This window comes from Anarhichas minor, unplaced genomic scaffold, assembly GCF_050575085.1.
Source record: "Anarhichas minor isolate MPS153535 unplaced genomic scaffold, ASM5057508v1 ptg000041l, whole genome shotgun sequence".
Taxonomy (NCBI): domain Eukaryota; kingdom Metazoa; phylum Chordata; class Actinopteri; order Perciformes; family Anarhichadidae; genus Anarhichas; species Anarhichas minor.
The window spans coordinates 3,979,390-4,001,546 of record NW_027466487.1 but is presented as its reverse complement, the minus strand read 5'-3'; the positions used below and the strand labels follow the sequence as shown (position 1 = coordinate 4,001,546).

Below are 22,157 nucleotides of genomic sequence, written 5' to 3'. Positions count from 1 at the left end.
CAAGATGATTAGTCTCTTCAGATACTTAAAAGATGGTAGTCCATTTAGTAAACATGCACTATTATTCACAAACCCGTAGCTGGATAACACATTCAAAAATGGACCAAAACAAAGATTTAGAAAATATGTTTAATCCTTTAAAATCAAACATGAAAACATCACCACCACATAACTGAAACATGGCAGGAGGGACAGGCAGCACATATTGCATGAGAAGGCATTTCCGTGACTCCTATGTACATATACACATTTTATACACAGTAAAAATATAGTAATTGAAGCATTATAGGACAACCAGCAATGTTGGCTCGTAAGCCTTGAGAAACATTCATGTAGAAAAAGTTTGGGAGATTAAGAACCCAGAATCATGGTGGAGCGAATATATCCATATTACAATCTGAACCTTCAAATATAAAAAGTGAAATTGTCAATAGTCTCCCTTCGTAGGCAATACACGCTATAAAGTTTCAGACATTCTGTCAGTATACAGTAAAGTTACAATCATCTAAAAGGTACATAATACAACTTTTATCATTCCAGCCTGCAGCAATCATATTAATAAATATACTTCTTAGAACTGAACTGTGGCAGAGTTTGTGGTTTGTATATATATTGCATTACTTCAAATATCTTGTAGTGTCCGCACTGAGTGCACCGCCCTCAAAGCACCGTAGGATGTTTCTATTGTGCCATGGTGAAGTACACAACAACTGCGACAGAACTGGTCTGCATCCGGCAATTACTTAGTACCACCCATCAAACAAAAGAAAACTACATAAAACCTCAAAAACAAGGGGACACAAAACATAATCTGGATTTTTCTAATGACAACGAATTTCCTGGAGTTTTTTCTTTGGTGGCCGTTTGACTCTCAACCAACTAAATACAACTTTAAATTGACCTGTTTGAAATAATCAACATATTACACTTCAGCATATTATCAGAAACAACACATTTCAAGTACATGATCCTACTTACACAAAGGGAAACCACAACTGTAGTCAATTTAAACTGAATTTCACAGGAATGTGGAGTTAAATCTTGAAACGTCTCAGGCCAAAAAGTAAACGGATTCTTCGATAAAGAAACAATAAATTGATGTCAGATACAGCTTATCAGACGAGAAATGATGTAGCAAAAACAGACATCCAGTTTAAAAATAAATCCTTAAAAACACAGGTCAACCCAGTGTTATTACCATGTACAACGTATCAGTCCAAGCAGGTATCAAGGAGTGTCTGATTTCATTTTCATGTCAACTGCACTGGATCCTGAACAATCGCAGGAACTCCCCACTCTCTTCTTTGGTGCCACGACTGGCTTATGATACAAAAGACTCAGTCCTAAATCATCAGCTTAACACGAGTAGTTTTTCCTTTCTTCTATATTCACAACTCACATTTCCCCTTCTCCCTCTCTGCTGCATAGACCAAATGTGCCTCCAACACATAAATAGTAATACCTTAAATGAGATGTCTAAGATCTAGAGTGTTGCTACAGTCACTTTGTAGTGATTTGAATTTCTGTATTAGAAATACCTTGTGGGGTAAAAAGCTTTCTGCAGCTTGTTTAGTGCCTTAAATAACCACATCATAAACACAAAAAACATTTTGTGAAAACAAAGCACAATTGTTATGAACAGCCAAGTAAAAGCTGAGATAGACTACATACAAAAAAAAAAGTACAAATATTAGTTATACACATGGTTATTAATTGGTCCAAGAGCAGATGTGGGCGGGAGTCACTTCTGTAACCAGCAGAAATGACTAATAAAGAGATAAGACATCCTTACTGTCCGACATCCGGAGAGTTAACAGGATTATCTGAGCTGATGAAACACAGCGACTGAGCACTCGGCATACACATAACCAAAATGTGTTGTATTCAAATCTGAAATTCTTTTTAAGCCCCGACTGTTGGTCCAGACATACAAATGGCAGTTTGACCACTTCAGCTGTAGTGATAAGGCAGGTTTCTCTGTGTGACCACAACACTAACCTATACAAAATGTCAGTTATACGTCACATGTTAGGGAAGGGACATAAATGTAAAAGGCACGGACATGACAGACGAATGACAGCAGCTGGAAAGTATTAATATTCTACGAGCTTAATACCATGACTTCATTTAACAGCATCTACTGGCCGGCAATGCTGCCGGCAGCTCTTCTCTCTGTATACATTTATAGCACATATGGTCACATCAGAGGGGGAGATTTTCCAGGTTGTACAAATGTGGTCTGCTATGTTAATAAGACACATTCTATATAAGAAAAACATTGTAGTGTACATTCAGCAGTGGCAAGATCCAGCTGGACCTTTTGCAGCACCACTGAGGCTTCCAGCAGAATAACTTAGAACATGAAACAAAATGGCCGTATAGGTCTGGTTGAACCCATTCCTCCGCTGTTTTCAAAATCCAATTCCAAACAAATACTGTTCATCCACAATCAGTAAGAAGAAATGCATACACGATTGCAGAGTCAACAGCAGCAAGTGTTGATTTGAACGAGGACCGCTCAGAGCGCTTCTGCTCATGAGTGACGAGGGGGGAAATGGAAGTGCGGTGACGGGAACACTTCAGCGTGAACCCAATTAGACTCCGCATGAACACAGAGGCAAATATTCACTCCTACAAATGCAGGCAATCCCCTTTATGTGCTCTTAAGTGGGTGCGTTCCCGCTGAAACGCCGTCCGTGTCGTCTCCCAATCGCTTCATGCAGCGAAACACAATGACGTCTCTTTGTGGATAACTTGACTGCCTTCACCATCCACTGGGGAATGGGGCTTGGGCTTTTAACAATATACAACTAATTATTTTGTGTATTATGTCATTGAAGCATCCTTCATTTTGTGAACGTGAAGTAAAATGTTTTTTTGAGATTAGAGAAGAGCTGCAAATTCAGGGCCATTAGTCTTTTCTTTCCGTCCAGGTGTATATAACGACAGTTGGGCTTCGGGATGTCGATGGCTGGGAAAGCAAAAGCCTTCCGCATATCATCTTCTTCTTGATCTTCCCCTCGACTATTTAGCAATGACTCTTTAGCCTGACTTCCGCCCACCTCGGCTCGTCCAGAAACGTCTCGTCTTCAAATATCTATTTTCTACTGTGAAGATGAAACGAACGTCAATACCAGGAAATGTACAACTAATACTTCCCGATTTAAAATAAGGTCAGAAATAATCGGCATTATCCTATGTAAGATTTAAACGTTTAGACTTACAAAACTGATGTTGGTCTCAGGGATGATGTCAGAGAGTGAAATTGCATCTTCGTTTCCAGACAGGTTGCCCGAATTATCGACCGCCCCTTCTGCCTCCAGACTGGAACAGAGAAAAGGGAATTCATGCAAAAATAACACAAGCAAGAAAAGAATATATATATTTTTCAGTCTGTAATTTTATGACCCATCATTGCCTTCTGTACCTTTGATGGTCAACCTCTGTGTTTGCCGATTTGTGCACCTCCACCCCTACAGACCTGCGGGAAAATAGTCAGAGCAAAGACACTTCAAACAGAGCGTGAAAGTAAGGTGGAAGAAAACAGTCACGCATTATTAACTTGGTGATGCTTTACCATAGGGGAGGAGAGGTGGAGGCGACTCCTGTGCTGCCTAGTGACGAGGTGGACAGGTTGGCCTCATAGTCAGAAGGGTTTTCTCCCAGCGGAGGGGTCCTCGGAACAAGATCTGGTCTGCCCAACTGCACACCTAAGAACAAAGTACCATTCAGAAACCAAATGTCAACACCAGTATCTCCAATCTGAGCACAAATGTGACGACAATAGATCTACTTGATGTTCTCACCACTGTCTGCCTCTGAATCTGTGCTTTTAAAGTGGCTGTGGTAGACTAGTCTGCCGTCAACAGCTGACTGTCCTGTTGAGTGGGAGAGCGAGGTGGGAGCTCCCAGGGTGGGGGCCCTCCTAAGACCTCCCTGACCTCCGCCACGACTCTTCTTAGATGGAGATGGTTTTACTGCGGAAGATGGAGGACAATGATCAATACGGGCACCTAGAGTTTTCACCCCTGGGATTTCTATCCAGGCAATTAACTTCGGTGCGTTTGAAAATACACACATATGCATACTTACGTGGAATTTTCTTGAACGCCGTGTTGCACATGAATTGCTGGAAACGATCTGCATAGAAGCCAGGTCTGTGAACTGAAACTGTGTCCTAAAATGGTAAAACAGAAACGGAGCCATGAGATCGTCAAGTCTAAATGCACTCAAAAGCAAACAGCAGTATCTACTACTTCATTTTATGTTTGTTAACAATTACCGATAAGTCTGATAAGAAAAAGGCCTTTTATCAGTCACTTAGCAAAATGATTTTTCTGTCAATCGACTAATCAATTAATTGACTAACCGTTCCAGTTCTGCATTATTTACTGCAATTATAGCCATGAGTGATATATATATATAGTACTCTTTGTCATTCTGCTCAGTTTCTCTGCTTAACAACACTTTGTTTAGCTTTACAGAACATTTAGTGTGTAGGCGCTTACCCCATCATGGACTAAGGCCTTCCAGGAGTGCTCCAACTTCTTAATAAACCTAAATAATAAGACATCATTAAACTAATTACTGGGAGTTACATAAATGGGTGATGTAGGTGGGAAGCTTGTCAGGGAATTAAGAACAAATGTTGAAACAGGGAACTGATTCGGCTGCTGTGAACAAACCTGTAGGACTGGAGAATGTCAATGATGCCGATGTAGATCAGCAGCCTCTCTCCTTTAGTATTACGGGATGGAATACCGCCCATGCTGAAAGGAGAAGGCCAGAGAAAAACCAGCGGATCATTTAATTGTCATGTCCCAGTCACAAATGACAACACACGACAGATAAACACGGGTTGAAAGACTCACTGATCTTCCGAATCCAAAGCTCCCTTCCCTCGAGCCTCCCCCTGAATGGACTCCATGGCTGTACAGTACAGACTTTTCTGAATTTGTGGCCGGCGCTGATCTGGGGTCACTGCTCCCTCCGACCCCCCACTGTCACCCGAGTTTCCGCCGCTACGTTCTCGCTCTCGACTGGCCTGGTCCATGTTGTGGATGCTCATCAACAGACTGTAATCCATGATCTTGAAACTCTGCAAGAGCTACATAAGACATAGAAATGCAATAAATGCACTTGCACAGTTGTAGAGACACAATGGAAATAAAAACTACACAGAGCGGACATGGTAATTGAGATACCAGAGAAGATAATAAATGTGTGGTGAGAAGTCCATTTATACCACAGTAGCGTAAATTGAAGTGGGTTGGAAAAGCATAGTAACAGTGACCACAAAGACAGATTAGCCTCTAATGGAAAGTGATATTTAAAAATTCGAAGCAGCCTCTGTTACATAAGTTGTTTGGCGTGTGAAGGCACAATGATAATGTATTCTGCTGGTGTACAATCTGAGCTTGTTTAGGATTTTTACACTTGCGCGTATTGTAACGATGCATGTCCTGTAATCCCCTGTGGGCTGAGAGGCTTGAATAACAATCACGTCAACGAGAAACAAGTGTCTCTGTGACTCACCAAACAGTCCCTCTGAATCGTCTTGCACAGGGCATTGTAGTTGTCTGCTTCCAGCAGCAGACCGTCAGGCAAGTCCTGGATAAAGTCCAGGTCTTTGTGAATGGGAACAGCCTTTTCCCTCTCCTTAAGGGAAGCTCGTCTCTTATAGGTGGAGCCCTTCAGGTCGTATTTGAGGTGCATGGGGATGTTCCGAGGCAGAAGATTGTTCATCACTACGATGCGGATATTCTTGCCTCCTGCCTGAACGCAATAGAGTCCGTAGAACTTGGGCAGCAGGGTGCGCTTGTTTTGGTTTATGTTCTGGAAGGGAGTAGGAATATGGAAACAGATATATGACACACTTCAATTTAAAATAAATGATTAGTAGTCTCACTCTCATAATAACTACAGTTGATGCAATAAAATTCACTCATATTGAACATGCATGATGATTACACTCGCACACTCAAGGCTCACCATGAAGTATCCCGGCAGGAGTTTCTGGAGGAACTCTGCCTCTTTGTGTTGAACAGTCTTGATGATGAACTCGTCATCACTGGAGACATAGAAGAGGGACCCGCTGGCTCCGGGGTTAGACAACTCGATCAGTGGCTCGTTACACAGAGAATACTTCAAGAAGAAGCGGAGTCTGCATTAGTATCCAATTGAAACAAAGCAAATATGTTGGCATATCCAGAGCTCTAATTTAACTAAACCAGTGGTTCTTAACGGGAAGTTGAGTATTTTTTTAATTGACTGTTTAAAATACTTTTAATGGTACTACCTATAGGCCACTTCATATTAACAACGACAGACTTCTGACAGCGACTCGATTGCTTAAGTTACTTTGTTGGCATAGTTAGACCACGGAGAAATGTAGTGATTTGTAATCAGTGGGAGTGTGAAATTCTGATATTACAAAACAGCCAGCTTTGAAAGAATCAAAAGAAAAAACCCAAAAGCAGGAAATATGACAAAAAAGTATTTTGATTAAGGCTGTACTCAGACCTGTGATGGCAGGGATCCATCACCGTGTCAACAATTTGTGGTCATGTGTTGCCGCTGATTTGTAAACAAGACACAAATGATCGCAGATAGGGGCGTGAAGATTAACTGATACAGCTTTGGAAAATCGACACAAGAGTCTTAGGTACGGCTAAATGGATACAAAACCCTGAATCCTTGAGAGGGAAAGATGTACACGCCTAATTGCAGGCATTACTAGATTGGCAAAACTGGGAGCCTCACAATTTAGGTGACAGTGTTCATCCTCAGAAGGGGGCACAGGTTTAAACCTCTGAACTAAACCATTCTACAAAAGAAAGACTAAAACAGTGATTAAAGGCATCACATAGTTAACATGGCAGTGTGTGTTTGGTGTAAGTACTGACCAGGTAGTCATCTGGCCGAATGCCAAAGAGCTCTCTGAAGTAACGAAAGGCAATAGGAGCGTAGGTCTTAAAGCGAAAGTCACTGTAGTGGTGAGCAGGAGTCAGGTTACTGCCTTCACTGAAAACACACGAGAAAGAGACCCAAAGGCAATAAAACTACATGAAATCAAAAAACACAAATTCATAATGTTTTTTCGACTACAACTTCAGTTCCCAACCTGGGGAAGAAGATGCTTTCGACCACCACGAAGTCCTGCATGAGAACGTCCCTCTCCGCCTTTTGGCTTAAGCTGCCAACTGTGTGAGTGATGCCCAACTGGATGGCACCTTTTAGGGCCGATGACGTGGTCTAGAGGGGTCAGAGAGGAAAAGACAGTAAGCGCTGGAACACACTCGATTTTACCTTGCTGTTTCTTTCACTATCTAGTGAGAGGAATCCCCCAAACTAATTTTAGACTATGCACACCAAACCTTTACACTGTTCATCAATGCTGCTTAGTGCTGTGGGTGTCAAAAAAGCACTGGTGTCACCACAACCCCCACCCTGTTCTAACCTTTTTATAGGTGGTCTCTCCTGTGGTGGTCTCAACCCCCCGGTGTCCGATGGTCTTCTTCATACTCTGAGTTGTGCCTGAAGAACCCGGCAGCTGAGGAGACGGACGGAGAAAAAAAATGTAAATATGGCGTCTGGCGTGTGTGTTTGTGAACACAGAAGACAAAGAGCAAGCTGTATGTAAACACCTTCACATGACAACCATATCCTGAGACGTTGCTGAACTCTCAACTTGTGTGGAGGAAGTAGGGAGCGAAACCAATGTCAGTTGGCCTGGCTCCATTTATGTGTGACTGATACCATTGTGTCTACTGCAATTAAATAAGTACCAAAGAAATTGACGTTAATTTGTAATCTTTCATTGACAACATTTCTGACTTCCTTACCTCTGAAGGGGCCATTCTTCGGATGCCACTGGTCCCTTAAGACAGAAAAACAAGTTAAAGTGGGATTCACAATGTGAGAAAGACACTGAATCTCGAGAACCGAAAAAGGAAAAACACGAAAGCCTTAAGGAACGGCTAGTTCTCTTGTTCAGACTTAACTTCATGAGGCCTGAATGTCAACCCATGCAGTCAGTGTAAATTTGATGCTTGCAATTATTTGAAAATACATTACGTTCACAGCTATTGAAATGGAAGAATTTGTTAATGACTGTTTAAGAAACCCTGTGCTGGTTAATTAGCAGGGCTATTTCCAGTACTGGCTGATGACTCTGAGCCAAGACCTAAATATGGCCACAGTAACTTGCCCGACTGCTGCCCTCGATACACCAGCTCTACGTGAACTGGAACTACTTCTCCCCTGAGCTGGCTGCTCCAGATTCATCTGGTCCCTGAAGATGTGTGTCTTCACTCACAACCTCCTTCTGCAAAACTACAACGTATAGCTCTGTTTGTAGCATCTCACAATAACTTTGCATTCTTTGCAATGCATCATCCTGGGCAGGCATGATAACAACCACAGCACACAGTAGTTTTGTAAGAAAGGCACACACTCAACATGATTCCCCTTATATAAACTTGCTGTTTAAACTCGCCCACTCTGCAAGCACCTCTAGCCTGTAACCAATGGCAACATGTACTTCAATGCTGCAGTGTCATAGGTCAATATACACAAAAAAAAAGGATGTTGGGAAGATTACACACCTGCAATAACAATCCCGTGTGTGGAAATGAAGCTACGCCCAGCAAATTAATTTCCAGAATGAGTGGACACTTCCCAAGAAAGGTGGGCGTGTTAATAATAAGACAGACTCACTGAATGCCATGCATGTCTTCTCAGTTAACACACGGCAATCCTCAAACAATGAGCATCATTCTGTCCACGTTCCCTCTCTCATTATGTAAAACATCACACTATATCATTACTACTCATGCAGTTTCTGCTTACTCGCAAAAGAACACTCGCACAGACCCATGCGAGTACCTCGCTGAAACGCTCTCCTCCAGAACTGAGTCCTAATATCTGTGGAGTAGGAAACGGTCAGCCTCAACGGCTTAATCTAGTAAACAAGCAACACTGAACACGTTTACTGACGGTGTACGGGTACGAGAAAATGTGTTTCATGTAGAGCTGAAAAGATCCATCAATTCAAGGAAAATTATACAAATAATTTTTGTAATTTTTAGTCTGCTCAAGCTTCATAAATATGAGAATTCATATCTTTGGGTTTTGGACTGATGGTCCAAAAACAAAACGATGCCTTTGGCTATCTTTTACTATTTTCTGCCATCTTATTAAAGACAAAACAGTTAATTGATTGATAAAGGAAATAATTAGCGGATTAACCGATAATGAGAATAATCATCAGCCGCATTACTCATTTCATCACATTGACTTTTTTTTTCAAGAGCCAAAGTTGAACTAGATAACACACACACACACACACACACACACACACACACACACACACACACACACACACACACACACACACACACACACACACACACACACACACACACACACACACACACACACACACACACACACTGCAGCAGATTCTGGGTAGGAATTACCCAACTCAACCCAATTACGTTAAGAATGACTTTAGCTCATCAGCCTTACAACAATAGGCAAACCATCTGTTCCTCTCTGTATATTAAACAACTCCCTGCCAGCCCCATTCACTTGTAGCCTGCAGCCTACACAAGGCAATAATATGGGACACGCGCACTCTCCTAACATCATTCACTGCCTATGAAGACTCCAGAAATATACTGGTTCTTGCCCCGATGAGAAAACAAGGCCAATACGGGCTAGTATTCCAGATACCACATTATGTTACTGTCACTCAACTCTGTGTGTGTGTGTGTGTGTGTGTGTGTGTGTGTATTTGACAGATCGCTGTATCTTGTATTTGTACACTCTGGCTCTCAGCCATGTGAGAGACACTATTTTTAATTCACTGATTCAGACTGGGTGGTTACCAAAGGCAGAGCAACTCCTCTATACACAGAGAAGCTCATAAGTGGCACACAACTTAATGGATTAGCAGGATGCAACCTCCCCATTAGCTGTCCTGTCTACAATATAAGACACATCAACTCACATCACCACCACCCATCTGTGTGGGCACTGAAAACTGAGACAGACCAGTTCATGAGGGACTCACCATACAGAGATCTGACATTAGAGATCCTAGATCAGCTGAATAAGGATAGCAGAATGGTTTAAGCCTGTTTATTAACTAGATAATGATGACAAGCATGTGTAATTGGTTTTAAGAATGTAGGAAATCAATAAGATCAATATTTGCTTTGATATCAAATCACCTCGACTGTGAAACTTTGGAAAGTAAACTAACTGACATGGTGCTTGTGCTGGAGGTACAAAATGGAAAATGGATTTGTCTGCTGGCTTTACCACAAACCTGGACAGACAGAGGAAGAGGAGGGGTATAAGGACGACTAGGGGATAACAGCTAGTTTCCATAGATGTAAAGACCCATTTCAAACAGCAGCCACTTAGCGCGCCCCATATTTAGGAAACAACGGACCGTTATCTATTTGAGCTCATATCCTCCTCCTCCGGCTAACTCATTAGCATAGAAACTACAACAAAATTGCCGGCTTGCCAACGTGGTCCGGGGAATTATTTCTTTACTAAGTTATTCATCCCAATATATAATTTGATGTAAATACTGGCGGCTAGCTAACTAACGTGATTAATACCAACACCAACTAAGGTTCATCAACAAGGCAGCTAAACAAGCTAAACCAGCTAGCCATCGCCTGATTCATTTGTTAGGTTTGAAAGCCTCGATGCTAATTAGCTAACTGGCTAACCGGGGGACATGAGAAAGCCAGTCACCGAGTCAAGACGTTATCATCGCGACAAAATGCCACATAGTTATGTTTGTACGTTCGTTGTAAGACAACAAAGGAGGAAGATTTATCATTTAGATACCTGTCGGGGCTGTTGATCCACAGTCTGCTGTTTCAGCAGTCGCCATTACGATTTGACTGTTCTCATCCCAGACAGTTGAGTTCTGATGCTCGTGCCGCAGCCGCACGACAGCGCCCCCAGTGGACGCACGTGTAACAGTTTCAGTTTCAGCTTTACTGTAATACTACAAATAATCATTTATTTACACCAAACTTTTTAAGTATAGAATAACAGGCGATCTTATTCCAGTAGTTTTGAATATTTAATTTACAATGTGATATGTTTTAACTATTTAATTAATAATCTTACCAAAGAAGCTGGACTATATTTTCAAATGTGTTTATTCGGTGTTATGCTTCAGTTTTATCCATAATACCTTGTTTGAGTTACATTATGTATAGTTTATATCTTTATATTTTTAGTCTGTCTTTACATGTCATTGTCCTAAGCTTGATTGAATCTGTGTTACCTGTATGTTGTTTATGTGAAATATCATCAAACCAAATCATTTATAGTTTTATAGTTTTCATCTAATGTCACTATGCAGACGTTAAAAATCATGAGTTGCAATGTTAAACGGCAACATCTTTCAAATGTCCACCTAATAGACGCCCTTTCATTACATATTTCATTGACTTATTTGTGTTCAACCCATTAACATTTGCTTCCCAAAAACTCGTCATCAACTTTTTAACATGTCAACTCATTGTAGCCTCCCAGGCACACCAGTGCACACTTAAACGAACAACACAAGCCTTGCATGTAAGATGAAAGTAAACCACACGGCAGGTACATTTAAAAACATTTTTATTAGAACTTTTGTAGATATGACCACCACAAAACCATACGAAGAAGAGAACTGATCTTGCAGCTTCAACTGAATCAATAAAATGCATTCATACTCAAATATATAATGAGCAGCCTATAACAAATAATGGTAAAGTGACACAGACAACAGTCTGTTTTCCAAACTAAGCATTTATCAATATTTTTGTTTCACTATAAATCTATTCTTGTGATAACAATGCTTCTAATGTGATCTCAGATGTAAAAAAAAAAAAGAAGCCAATAACATTGGCAGTCAGAAGCCTATAAAGCTAGAATTTTGACCACATTTTCTTACAGACTTCTAATTGTTCCTGTTCAGTGATCTGAGGTCAACTATGCTGCTAGCTTGCCATTGCCCTGAAATGCCCAGTGCCAGTAGGGTCAGCAGCAAAAGGTCATAAGTGTTTAGGAGAGAGGGCACCTCTTCTTCTTCTTCTTTTGGGGTGAGACGGTGGTTGCTTTGGAGATGGCATCCATGATCATTTTGGAGAAACACTGTGCAGACTCTTGTGAAGATCTGCGGCAACAGCGATGGATAGCTAAAAGAGAAGCCTTCCTTGAGTAACACACCCGTGCTATTTCCTCAAGCTGATTTCATGGAGAAAGAACAAGATGACAAACAAATGAGTAATAGCATTAGAAAATCTGAATATTGGGTTAAAAGCAATAGCTCCTAAACTTTCATTTTCAAATATTCCATTTGAAATTTTCCCAGCCCAAACTTTGTCTTCTGATTTGTCCACCTAGATTTTTGTACAGACTCACTTCCTTTTTAACTCACCTCCTGCTCAAAACAAGCAGTCTTGGATTCTTCAGAGAGGGGGCAGCATTGGTTCACAAAGCGCTTGAGAGGAAAATCAACAGGGAACCTAAAGCACATTGACGTCGTTACTGTTTCTAACTTGACATTGTGCACAGATTGTGACCATGTGTTAAGATCCATGACAACACTCATAACACAGAGAACGTTGTGAATAAGTGGCGACAGCACATTTCATAAGAGATATTCAATTGTTTTCTTTGACAGAAAAAAAGAAGGAAAAGAGAAAAGAGAAACTGTACCAAACAAAAAAAGAACATGAAAGAGGAAGAGAATGAAGGAAAAACACAGACAGATGTCGGAAGTTGGGTCTTACTTCTTCTTGACAATCTTGTGAGTGTCACAGATGTTGTGAAGTGAGAGCTCTTCAGTGGCAGAGGTCATGTTATAATGTGGGTCAGGAGAAGCATCTTGGAAACAGTTGTAACGATCAATTGACAAATCGCCGAAACAACAGAAGAAATCCACCTGTCCACCGTTCTTGTCAACACAATACTTGTTCAGCTCTTCACGCCACTAAAATACAAAAGGACAAAGGACATGGGAAGACAACAACAATGACTAAATTAAGCAAAATATGTAAGTATGTAGGTTTTTTTCCTTACCTTCTGATCAGCACAGTTGAGCACACCCTGCTTCTTTTTGCAGCACTGTTTGAATCCCTTTTCTATACGATTAATGGTCTTTGCCTGACGAGCCAGCCATTCGTACCCGACACCTGTCAGGCAATTTATTTTATAGAGGGGGCGCTGTTTCCGGTCACGACACAGTGTCTCAATTGTGTCAGCGGTGGGTCGTCCAGGAGGAAAGCTCATGTTAACTTTCTGGGGAGCAGATGGTTTCTTCTCTATCTTTCTTCTGTTTCCTCTGACCCCCAGCGAAGTCATCACTGTCCTGTAAAGTATGAGGCATAAGGTCAGAGCCAAACCTGACCTGCTTCAGCCTCTAGGATGCATTTACTGTAGCACAAAGGAATTGTGTTTTGCAATGTGATGTGCTCTATGCTTTGATTCATTAAAGGATAGGTTGGCCTTACATTTGCCTTATTGTCATCAAATCCCATGAAAAGACCCAAACCAATGTCTTAGGTTGCATTCATCTGAATAGGACCACTACACTGATGCAGCTGGCTCAATGCAGACGGTTCCAGCAAAAACAAAATTATACATATTTTGTGTTGTGGTGTCTGATAAGCCTTCAAACTTATGGATCAGTCAACTGGACCTCCTGGGTCACATTTCATTGTCTCGCTGGTAACTGAAGAACCACAATATTTTCTGATTTCCCAACCCTATCTCTTTCAGACCCGTTTCCAACTGAAGATGTAACTCACAAAAATATATATTGTTAAAAGAAGGCATGGTAATAGAAGCTGGGCACAGCAGGTTTTAGCAAATGTTATTCAAAGAAGGGTATATTGTGCATTTGTTTGGTACTATTTTCAGCAGTGGATTTATACACATTTGGTGCTCTAGTGATTATTTACAGCTCCAGGACAATGTATGTGGAATTGACTCAAAATAAACTAATGTCAATGGTCATTGTAAGGAAGGAAAATATCGGCCAGTAAAATAGTGTGGCCCATTAACACTTTTAATAGTTTCCTGAAAAAAAAAGTGTCAAAATGTTTGTCTTTGTATGGGATTTATTGACCATAAGAAAAGTATACAATTTTGCAGGTCATATTCTTCAAGACATTAGCAGGTGTTAAAGCAACTTATTAAAAGCTGGAACTAATTTTGTCCTCTGAATAAGAGCATACATGTTAAGTTCCATTTGGCAACTGTTAGGTGGAAATGTAGAAATATCATAGAAACTTTGTGATGCTACTTAACCAAGACTAGATTGTCAATATCAACATTTTTATTGGTGCTCATTTGACATCTTTCCATGCATAAACTACCTCTGGCAAGTGTTAGGGTCAAAGCTGAAGTTCTCCTTAGCGGGAAGCGGTGGCACCGGTAGCTCCTCTGTTGCCTCGTAGTTTGGGTTTGGCGCGTCGTTTTGGAAACAGTTCAGCACGTCGTTGCCCCTCAGTTTGCAGCAGTGATAAATACGATGCTTTATTGATACGTCTTCTTCACAGAAGGATTGGACTGACAGCTCCCACTGAAGTTGGCACAAAACAATAACACAGATACAGGGTGTATGCATTAAATCATTTGATACTGATATGAAGTCTGCATGCCTGAGGCTGCATGTTGAGTGATTTGCCACCTGCAATTATGTAGATTATTTTAAGACACACTGAACCAAATCTGGAAAACAAACAGTGTAAGAGGGACGTAAGACAATGCTTAAAATCTGAAGAATTTGAGACATGTTGTTTGGTTGCCTTCAGTCAGCTCCACTGGTGCTCATGCCAAGGCCTGTCTGATATGTCACGCTGGGCTGCATATAATGAACTTATCAACTGGGAGTGCCAAAGGCCTTTTAACAATGTTTAAAAAATGCAAGTACCATCATCTCAGCAATGCGAAGAATGTTTCATGCCCCTTTCATGCTTGGGGTAAGACAAAACATGCACAAAAAATACAGTGCTTGACTTGAGTATATGACACAAGGTCTGCTACATTACAGCGTGAGGAATTAAGTTATTATGAATGTAAAGTTACAAAGGTTTGCAATAATATAACATCTATGATAGCCTTCCTCCACATGAGGTGGATAACATTAAATGTATCTTGATATTTACCATTAAATCATTTTGGTTTGGGATCAAATTGTATCTCCACAGTGCATACTCTCACTGTGTCTCTCATCATGCTTCTTTAGAAAGTAATTATGTTGAGACTAATGAGAAGAGGCTGCAAAAACATAATCAACAAAGTGGAATGAACCAAGAAGAGCAGAAATAGAGGCAGAAGATACACAATGTCATATCATCATTTTATATTTATACAGAGTAAGAAAGTGCTGAATCGGCTATAGGAGCTGTTGTGAAAACTTACTGCCTGTGTGGCGCAACACAGCGTCACTTCCCTCTCCCACGTCTGGTTCCCTTTGCAGCATGTGCGAAACCAGGACTCGGCCATATTGACAGCACTGGCCCTCTCCTTCTCATAGCCAAAGCCAGAAACAGGAAAGTAAGACGTTGGGTAGGTGGGACGATGTTCTCCATTGAGACAGATGGCTTGGAGATTGTCGGAGGTCGGTCGCCCGAGAGGGAACTGAACTGGGTAGTTCAAAATGGGAGGACCACCAAAGGAACGAGGCACAAAACTCGGACGACCTTAGACGAAAAGACAGGAATCATACTGTTATTTGGTACTTTTACAACAGTAGCACAGATGAAGTTAATGAAAACTCTAAAGAAAGAGAGGAACATAGATATGAACGTCCTCTAGGTGTCAAGACTCCCGGTCTATAGATTATATTACTAAACAGTACTTTTCAAGTGTTTTCTTTATATAATTGCTGCTTTATTTTACAGGATTCAGGGGAGTAAAACAGCTCCATCGTTTTGTCAAAACAAGAAGAAGAAAATAAGTAAGAACATTAATAGTACCCTTTGGATCAGGAATGTATGCCACCGGTTTCTGCAACATGTAGGAATCTGGGTGTTCCATCTCTGAAAGACAGGTTTTCAAAACAATGATTTACAAAAAAAGTTATTCAAAGAAGGGTATATTGTGCATTTGTTTACTATTTTCAGCAGGGGATTTATACACATTTGGTGCTCTAGTGATTATTTACAGCTCCAGGACAATGTATGTGGAATTGACTCAAAATAAACTAATGTCAATGGTCATTGTAAGGAAGGAAAATATCGGCCAGTAAAATAGTGTGGCCAATTAACACTTTTAATAGTTTCCGGATAAAAAGATGTGTCAAAATGTTTGTCTTTCGATGGGATTTATTGACCATAAGAAAAGTATATAATTTTGCAGGGCATATTCTTCAAGGCATTAGCAGGTGTTAAAGCAACTTATTAAAAGCTGAAACTGATTTTGTCCTCTGAATAAGAGCATAAATGTTAAGTTCCATTTGGCAACTGTTGGAAATGTAGATGTGTTTTCTTTATATAATTGCTCCTTTATTTTACAGAATTTAGGGGAGTAAGACAGAAAAGAGGAAGCAGATAGATAGATAGATAGATAGATGGATGTATAGATGAATAGATAGATAGATGGATGGATGGATGGATGGATGGATGGATGGATGGATGGATGTATAGATGTGTAGATAGATAGATAGATAGATGCTTACCTCTGTCATTCGTGCTTTCAAACTGTTCTGGTGGGGACATCATTACCAGCTCTCGGAAGGCTATGAAAAAAGAGAAAACAATATGTGACAAATGTTTCATGTGGACATGCAGCTCCGTCGTTTTGTCAAAACAAGAAGAAGAAAATAAGTAAGAACATTAATAGTACCCTTTGGATCAGGAAAGTATGCCACCTCTTTCTGCAACATGGAGGAATCTGGGTGTTCCATCTCTGAAAGACACAGGTTTTTAAAACAATGATTTACAAAAAAAGTTATTCAAAGAAGGGTATATTGTGCATTTGTTTGGTACTATTTTCAGCAGTGGATTTATACACATTTGGTGCTATAGTGATTATTTACAGCTCCAGGACAATGTATGTGGAATTGACTCAAAATAAACTAATGTCAATGGTCATTGTAAGGAAGGAAAATATCGGCCAGTAAAATAGTGTGGCCAATTAACACTTTTAATAGTTTCCGGACAAAAAGATGTGTCAAAATGTTTGTCTTTCGATGGGATTTATTGACCATAAGAAAAATATATAATTTTGCAGGGCATATTCTTCAAGGCATTAGCAGGTGTTAAAGCAACTTATTAAAAGCTGAAACTGATTTTGTCCTCTGAATAAGAGCATAAATGTTAAGTTCCATTTGGCAACTGTTGGAAATGTAGATGTGTTTTCTTTATATAATTGCTCCTTTATTTTACAGAATTTAGGGGAGTAAGACAGAAAAGAGGAAGCAGATAGATAGATAGATAGATAGATAGATAGATAGATAGATAGATAGATAGATAGATAGATGGATGTATAGATGAATAGATGAAAAGATGTATAGATAGATGGATGGATGGATGGATGGATGGATGGATGTATAGATGTGTAGATAGATAGATAGATAGATGCTTACCTCTGTCATTCGTGCTTTCAAACTGTTCTGGTGGGGACATCATTACCAGCTCTGGGAAGGCTATGAAAAAAGAGAAAACAATATGTGACAAATGTTTCATGTGGACATGCAGCTCCGTCGTTTTGTCAAAACAAGAAGAAGAAAATAAGTAAGAACATTAATACCAGAGACAGAAATACTTGCGTTGTATTGAACCTGACCTCAGGTACATCAACCATAGTCATGCATAACCTACAATCTTATCCTAACCTTAAGGGAATCTCTAGTGATTTAGTATGTCACTCAAGCGCCACAGAAGACATTAAACAGTTATTTAAAAAAACGAAGTATTCCTTGTGACAAGCAATCTGAACTTCATGCGTAAAATGAGTAGAGAGCTCCTTAAACCTCAATCTCAAACTGAAGTCCTAACCCTTAAAATAGCGTCTTGAAGTAGAGAGAAGGGTCAAATGCCACTCTGAACACTCTAAAATTCTAATTGGTCCTTGCAGAGATACTGCACTAGCATGTGAACACACGCACCTTGCATTTTGTCAAAGGTGACCTCACGCTGCTCCCAGTCGTGGTCATCTGGAAAATTGTACACACAAAGAGAGAAAGGCAGAAAGCCAGACAAAGTTATACAAGTCTTAAAGCACTAATTCGATTGAGAGACAGCCAGTGGTGAAATAAGTATTCCTTTACTTAAGTAACAGCAGCAATATTACAGAGTATAAACACACTCCATTATAAGTAAAAGTCCTACATTTAAAATATTGTAAAATTTGGAAGTATTATCAGAAAAATGTACTCACAGTATTAAAAGTCAGTAAGTACTCATTATACTGCCAGTGTTGCATCATTGAATATTACACCCTATATTTGTTTCACAATATTACTTTTAATGATATTAATGTTGCTGGTTGGGGTGGAGCTAATTTGTAAGACATCATATTCTATTACCTCATATGCAAAATCATAATCTGCAAAGTAGATGTAACTATGAAATAAACGGAGCAATAAGTAAGCCTATTTGCTTTTGAAATGTAGTGAAGTAGAAATAACATAACATACAAATATTCAAGTTAAGCATTAGTAGGCTACCTGAAAGTTGTACTTCGGTAATCAATTAGTTAGATTTCATCACTGGAGACATAAGAACAGTCATGCTCGGTAAAGGTATATAAAAGTCCTTTAAAGTCAGTTTGCTATGGGATTAATGTCAGGAGGGTCCACAGGCGAAATAAACGCACTTAGTCTGACGAGAACAAAAATGGAGTCAGCCAAGAAGCAAACACAACAATTTCTGACAACAACAAAAATAAGTGTGGAAATAACAGAATAACAGTACGAACCATTGGATGCTGAGCTCAGTAAAATGAAGACAAACGCGGTGGAGCAGACTAGAGCCCCAGACGACCCCATTATAAACGTGGTAGTGTCGGTCCTGAGCTGTTCGTCCCGCTATTGCTTCTGACTGTCCTGGCACAGTGAACAGAGGCCGCCCAGGAAAACACGCTCGGCGGGGCTGCGCTCAGACGGGCCCGGTAATTGGTCCAACGGAGGCTGCTGTGCTGTCCGTCTGTGAATGCGAAACCCCGCATAAACAGATTTTATGGTTGTTGTGGGGTTTCAGGGGGGATGAGGCGGAGAGAGGAAAAGAGGGAGTGGAGGAAGTTTTTTCAACATGACTCATAGGTGATCTGTTAAAATGCTGGGAAAGATAAATTCATCTGTAGTGAAAGGTCATCGAGCCTGAGCGCATGTGTGAACACGAATCTCATTTCAATCTTTTTTTATTCAGACATTTAAGCAATTGTCTCTTCACTCATTGCTCTGCCATTAAGCCCAATTAGCATCGATTGGAAAAGTAATCATTTGACTAATTGCACGATTATGTCACGTGGGATTGAAAGTGAGTTATTGTCATTATTATTAGTAGTAGTAATAGTATTATAAATATTTCTTATAAGATAGTTTACAGTCCTCAACAGTTTGTATTAAGTAAGTGAGCAATATCCAAGCTAGAAAATAAACAGATATACATGTCTATTAACAATCTAATTGTATTCCAAATGTTGGAATTCCCCTTTAACAAAGATATGCTATTTTATTCTGCCCTATACTCACCAAGGTTGTAAATGCATTTTTAAAGGATCAAACAAAGGAAACTGTTACTATTTACCATGAATCATATGTTTACTTGGCCTTAAAACCATGACATATGGATGTGGACATGCATGTGGATAAAGGTTCCTATATGTCAAAATAACTGATTGATTACAGTTTTACCAAACTCTTTCACAGTTTGAGATCTGAAAGGGAATACTTCAGCGATTTTGTATTGCAATCCCATGGACTGTGAATATTTAAAAAATAATTATTTTGAATTATTTTAATCAAAGCAGCAGAGCCTGATAAACCCTGTCAAGTATAGGTCAATAAAAGACAGGATTCAACATTTGTCATATTGCAACACAGTATTGCATTTGACCCTCCCTTCCTGGTAAATGCTCATGTCTTTCAAACTGCACACATGTTTGTGACACAGGATTTTTGCCAAAGAAATTGTAGTCCTCCCATCTGAACAGGTTTTGTTTTTTCAGACTTAAGACTTTAAACTGGATGTGTAAAATTAGAGGAGTGCTCTTTTAAATAGTAGAACCTTTTTTGATAACTAGGATTTAGTAAAACATTGAAAAATGTATCAATATAAAGATAATGCTGTTTTGTTACCTCGATCTGAATTTTGTCCGTGTTGGTGAGTAAATGTTTGCTTGTCAAGAGAGAGAGATATGAAAGTCCTTAAATTCCTTGTTATCTCACACTGGGTTTGACCCAGGGTTATTGTGACCTCACAGATTCCAGTCTAAACAGTAACCTCTTCACTATCCCTCCCACCGTGTTCTCGTGAAAAAAAAGAAGACACAAAAGCCAAATCAGAACAGAGAAGAACTCCCTGTGTAGCTGTGAACTGTAATGTAGAGTTTCCACAGTTTTTTTCTCTATAGGCCACAGTTTAAACTGGAAAGAGTATCCTGCCTTTGCTGCTCTCCCCACAGCTCTTTCATTTCCCATCATAAACAGTAGATTAGGATCAAAGTTTGCAGTTGGTGGTGGTGAGTCCGGAAACCGTACAGAAGTGTTTGTCCCGGGTAAAAATTCCCCCGAGAGGTCGGAGAGCAAACAAAACACAGTGCTGTAGTTTTCCAACATGAGAGAGAGAGAACATCACAACAAGCAGTGTTTACCTGATCTGATGTCTTTCCAAACCAAACTGAAATATGAAAACAAAAACTACTGAATGTAGAAAGTTGCTTTCAGCAAACTTTCTCACACAGGAGATAAAAACACAACTAGCTTTCTAGTGTAAGTACATTTGACATAAAGTCTTTGTGGCTTTTCATAGGAAAATGTCATATTTACCACATCCAATTGAGTCTTTTAATTTGCTTCCTCTTAACTTGGTTAGCAACAGTTTTTTGTCTATGACAACCTGACAACTTTCCACTGCCAGAGTCTGCTGAAGGGTCACCCACAATGACTAACATTTCCTTTGTTTTGAATGCATCAGCAACAACTCTACAGTACGGTGCAGGGACTATGCTAGGATCTTCTTATATGCTACTGAGAATGATAAATCATGCTTATCACTTGTGAGCTATGTCTGCTACAATTAAACTGTGTTTTGTTGAGTTAAGGACATTTCTTATCGTACCATAACAGGATCTCTTTCTTTCAATCTTGCATGTCTCAGTCTTACACAACTGTTTATATTATACAATCAAATAAAGTTACCACATCTGCTTGGTATCGCAGCCTCAGCAGTTTATTAGCAGATTTACATTGAGTTATGTTCATTATAATCTCAGCCATTCCAGCAACAGAGAGGACTACATCCGGATATACAGTACTTAATGCTGAAACATCTCATTGTTTCCAATTTACTCATGGCTTTATTCAGAGATATGTTAAGAAAGCAAAACATATGCAAGTTAATCTGGAAAAAAAGGGAAAGTTTGCACACAGAGGAAGAGACTTCTACTGCGTCTCTCACATTTTTTATAAAATTTCTACTATTAATGCAACATATTTTCAAAGCTCAAAAGATATAAAAAGCCTGTGAGGATATATTCAAACACAGAGGATAACATTTAAGAGGTACTGCTGCTTTGTCTGATTTATTCGTCAATCTGACAACATCAACCTGAGGAGAGACATTTCTCTAGACATACAGATGCAAAGAGGCAGGTTGTCTACTATGGATGTGTTTAATTGATACACACCAATATTTCATGTTTTGTCGGGAATACTTGTTATGCAATATATTAAAGACACACTTAAATGTGTTTTTGAGCTGTAAACTAAATAATGTGACTGTACTGTGAAGAAGCACATCAATGCTGGATTTAATTGGGTGTGCACATATGTTTATTATTCTGATTGCTTAATGTTGCTATTTTGCTCCTGGAATGTGATGTTTACTTCTCAAGGGGAGACGTGTGGTAATAACCTTCTTGCTTTTTCGGCTCTGCCAAAAGAATTTTGTGTGGCTTTTTATATC

At 39.8% G+C, this 22,157-nt stretch overlaps 2 protein-coding genes across 3 annotated transcripts; both read right to left on the bottom strand.

Moving 5' to 3' along the window:
* Positions 1-115: 115 nt before the first annotated feature.
* pip5k1ab (phosphatidylinositol-4-phosphate 5-kinase, type I, alpha, b) lies at positions 116-10,954 on the bottom strand. 2 transcript variants are annotated; one of them, XM_076108895.1, is made up of 16 exons: positions 10,870-10,954; positions 7,845-7,879; positions 7,460-7,552; positions 7,124-7,254; positions 6,906-7,023; positions 5,992-6,144; positions 5,536-5,835; positions 4,872-5,107; positions 4,686-4,769; positions 4,509-4,557; positions 4,093-4,177; positions 3,807-3,977; positions 3,578-3,710; positions 3,428-3,481; positions 3,225-3,324; positions 116-3,107 (listed from the first exon to the last, which is right to left on the bottom strand). In XM_076108895.1, the coding sequence occupies exons 1-16, from the start codon at positions 10,913-10,915 to the stop codon at positions 3,105-3,107; spliced, it is 1,791 nt and encodes a 596-aa protein (XP_075965010.1). In that variant the 5' UTR covers positions 10,916-10,954; the 3' UTR covers positions 116-3,104. The 2 variants fall into 2 exon arrangements, with proteins under 2 accessions (XP_075965010.1, XP_075965009.1); XM_076108894.1 differs by having other exon boundaries at positions 116-3,104.
* Positions 10,955-11,638: 684 nt separating this feature from the next.
* On the bottom strand, positions 11,639-19,187 carry ecm1b (extracellular matrix protein 1b). The gene is made up of 12 exons (XM_076109340.1): positions 18,949-19,187; positions 18,137-18,184; positions 17,615-17,674; positions 16,873-16,935; positions 16,706-16,765; positions 16,005-16,067; positions 15,448-15,728; positions 14,400-14,605; positions 13,102-13,390; positions 12,813-13,012; positions 12,458-12,545; positions 11,639-12,264 (listed from the first exon to the last, which is right to left on the bottom strand). Exons 1-12 carry the CDS (start codon positions 19,016-19,018, stop codon positions 12,082-12,084), a joined length of 1,611 nt encoding a protein of 536 aa, XP_075965455.1. The 5' UTR covers positions 19,019-19,187; the 3' UTR covers positions 11,639-12,081.
* Positions 19,188-22,157: the final 2,970 nt, after the last annotated feature.

What these genes read in the sequence shown, in the direction of transcription:
- pip5k1ab (XM_076108894.1), bottom strand. Translation starts at nt 10,915, where the DNA reads ATGGCGACTGCTGAAACAGCAGACTGTGGATCAACAGCCCCGACAG. An exon ending in CGATTCAGAGGGACTGTTTG is followed by an intron (nt 5,108 to 5,535) that starts GTGAGTCACAGA and finishes TGTCTTATGTAG; the next exon opens with CTCTTGCAGAGTTTCAAGAT. An exon ending in TCCACCTCTCCTCCCCTATG is followed by an intron (nt 3,482 to 3,577) that starts GTAAAGCATCAC and finishes ATTTTCCCGCAG; the next exon opens with GTCTGTAGGGGTGGAGGTGC.
- ecm1b (XM_076109340.1), bottom strand. Translation starts at nt 19,018, where the DNA reads ATGGGGTCGTCTGGGGCTCTAGTCTGCTCCACCGCGTTTGTCTTCATT. An exon ending in TGAAAGCACGAATGACAGAG is followed by an intron (nt 16,068 to 16,705) that starts GTAAGCATCTAT and finishes CCTGTCTTTCAG; the next exon opens with AGATGGAACACCCAGATTCC. An exon ending in ATACATTCCTGATCCAAAGG is followed by an intron (nt 15,729 to 16,004) that starts GTACTATTAATG and finishes TTTTCGTCTAAG; the next exon opens with GTCGTCCGAGTTTTGTGCCT.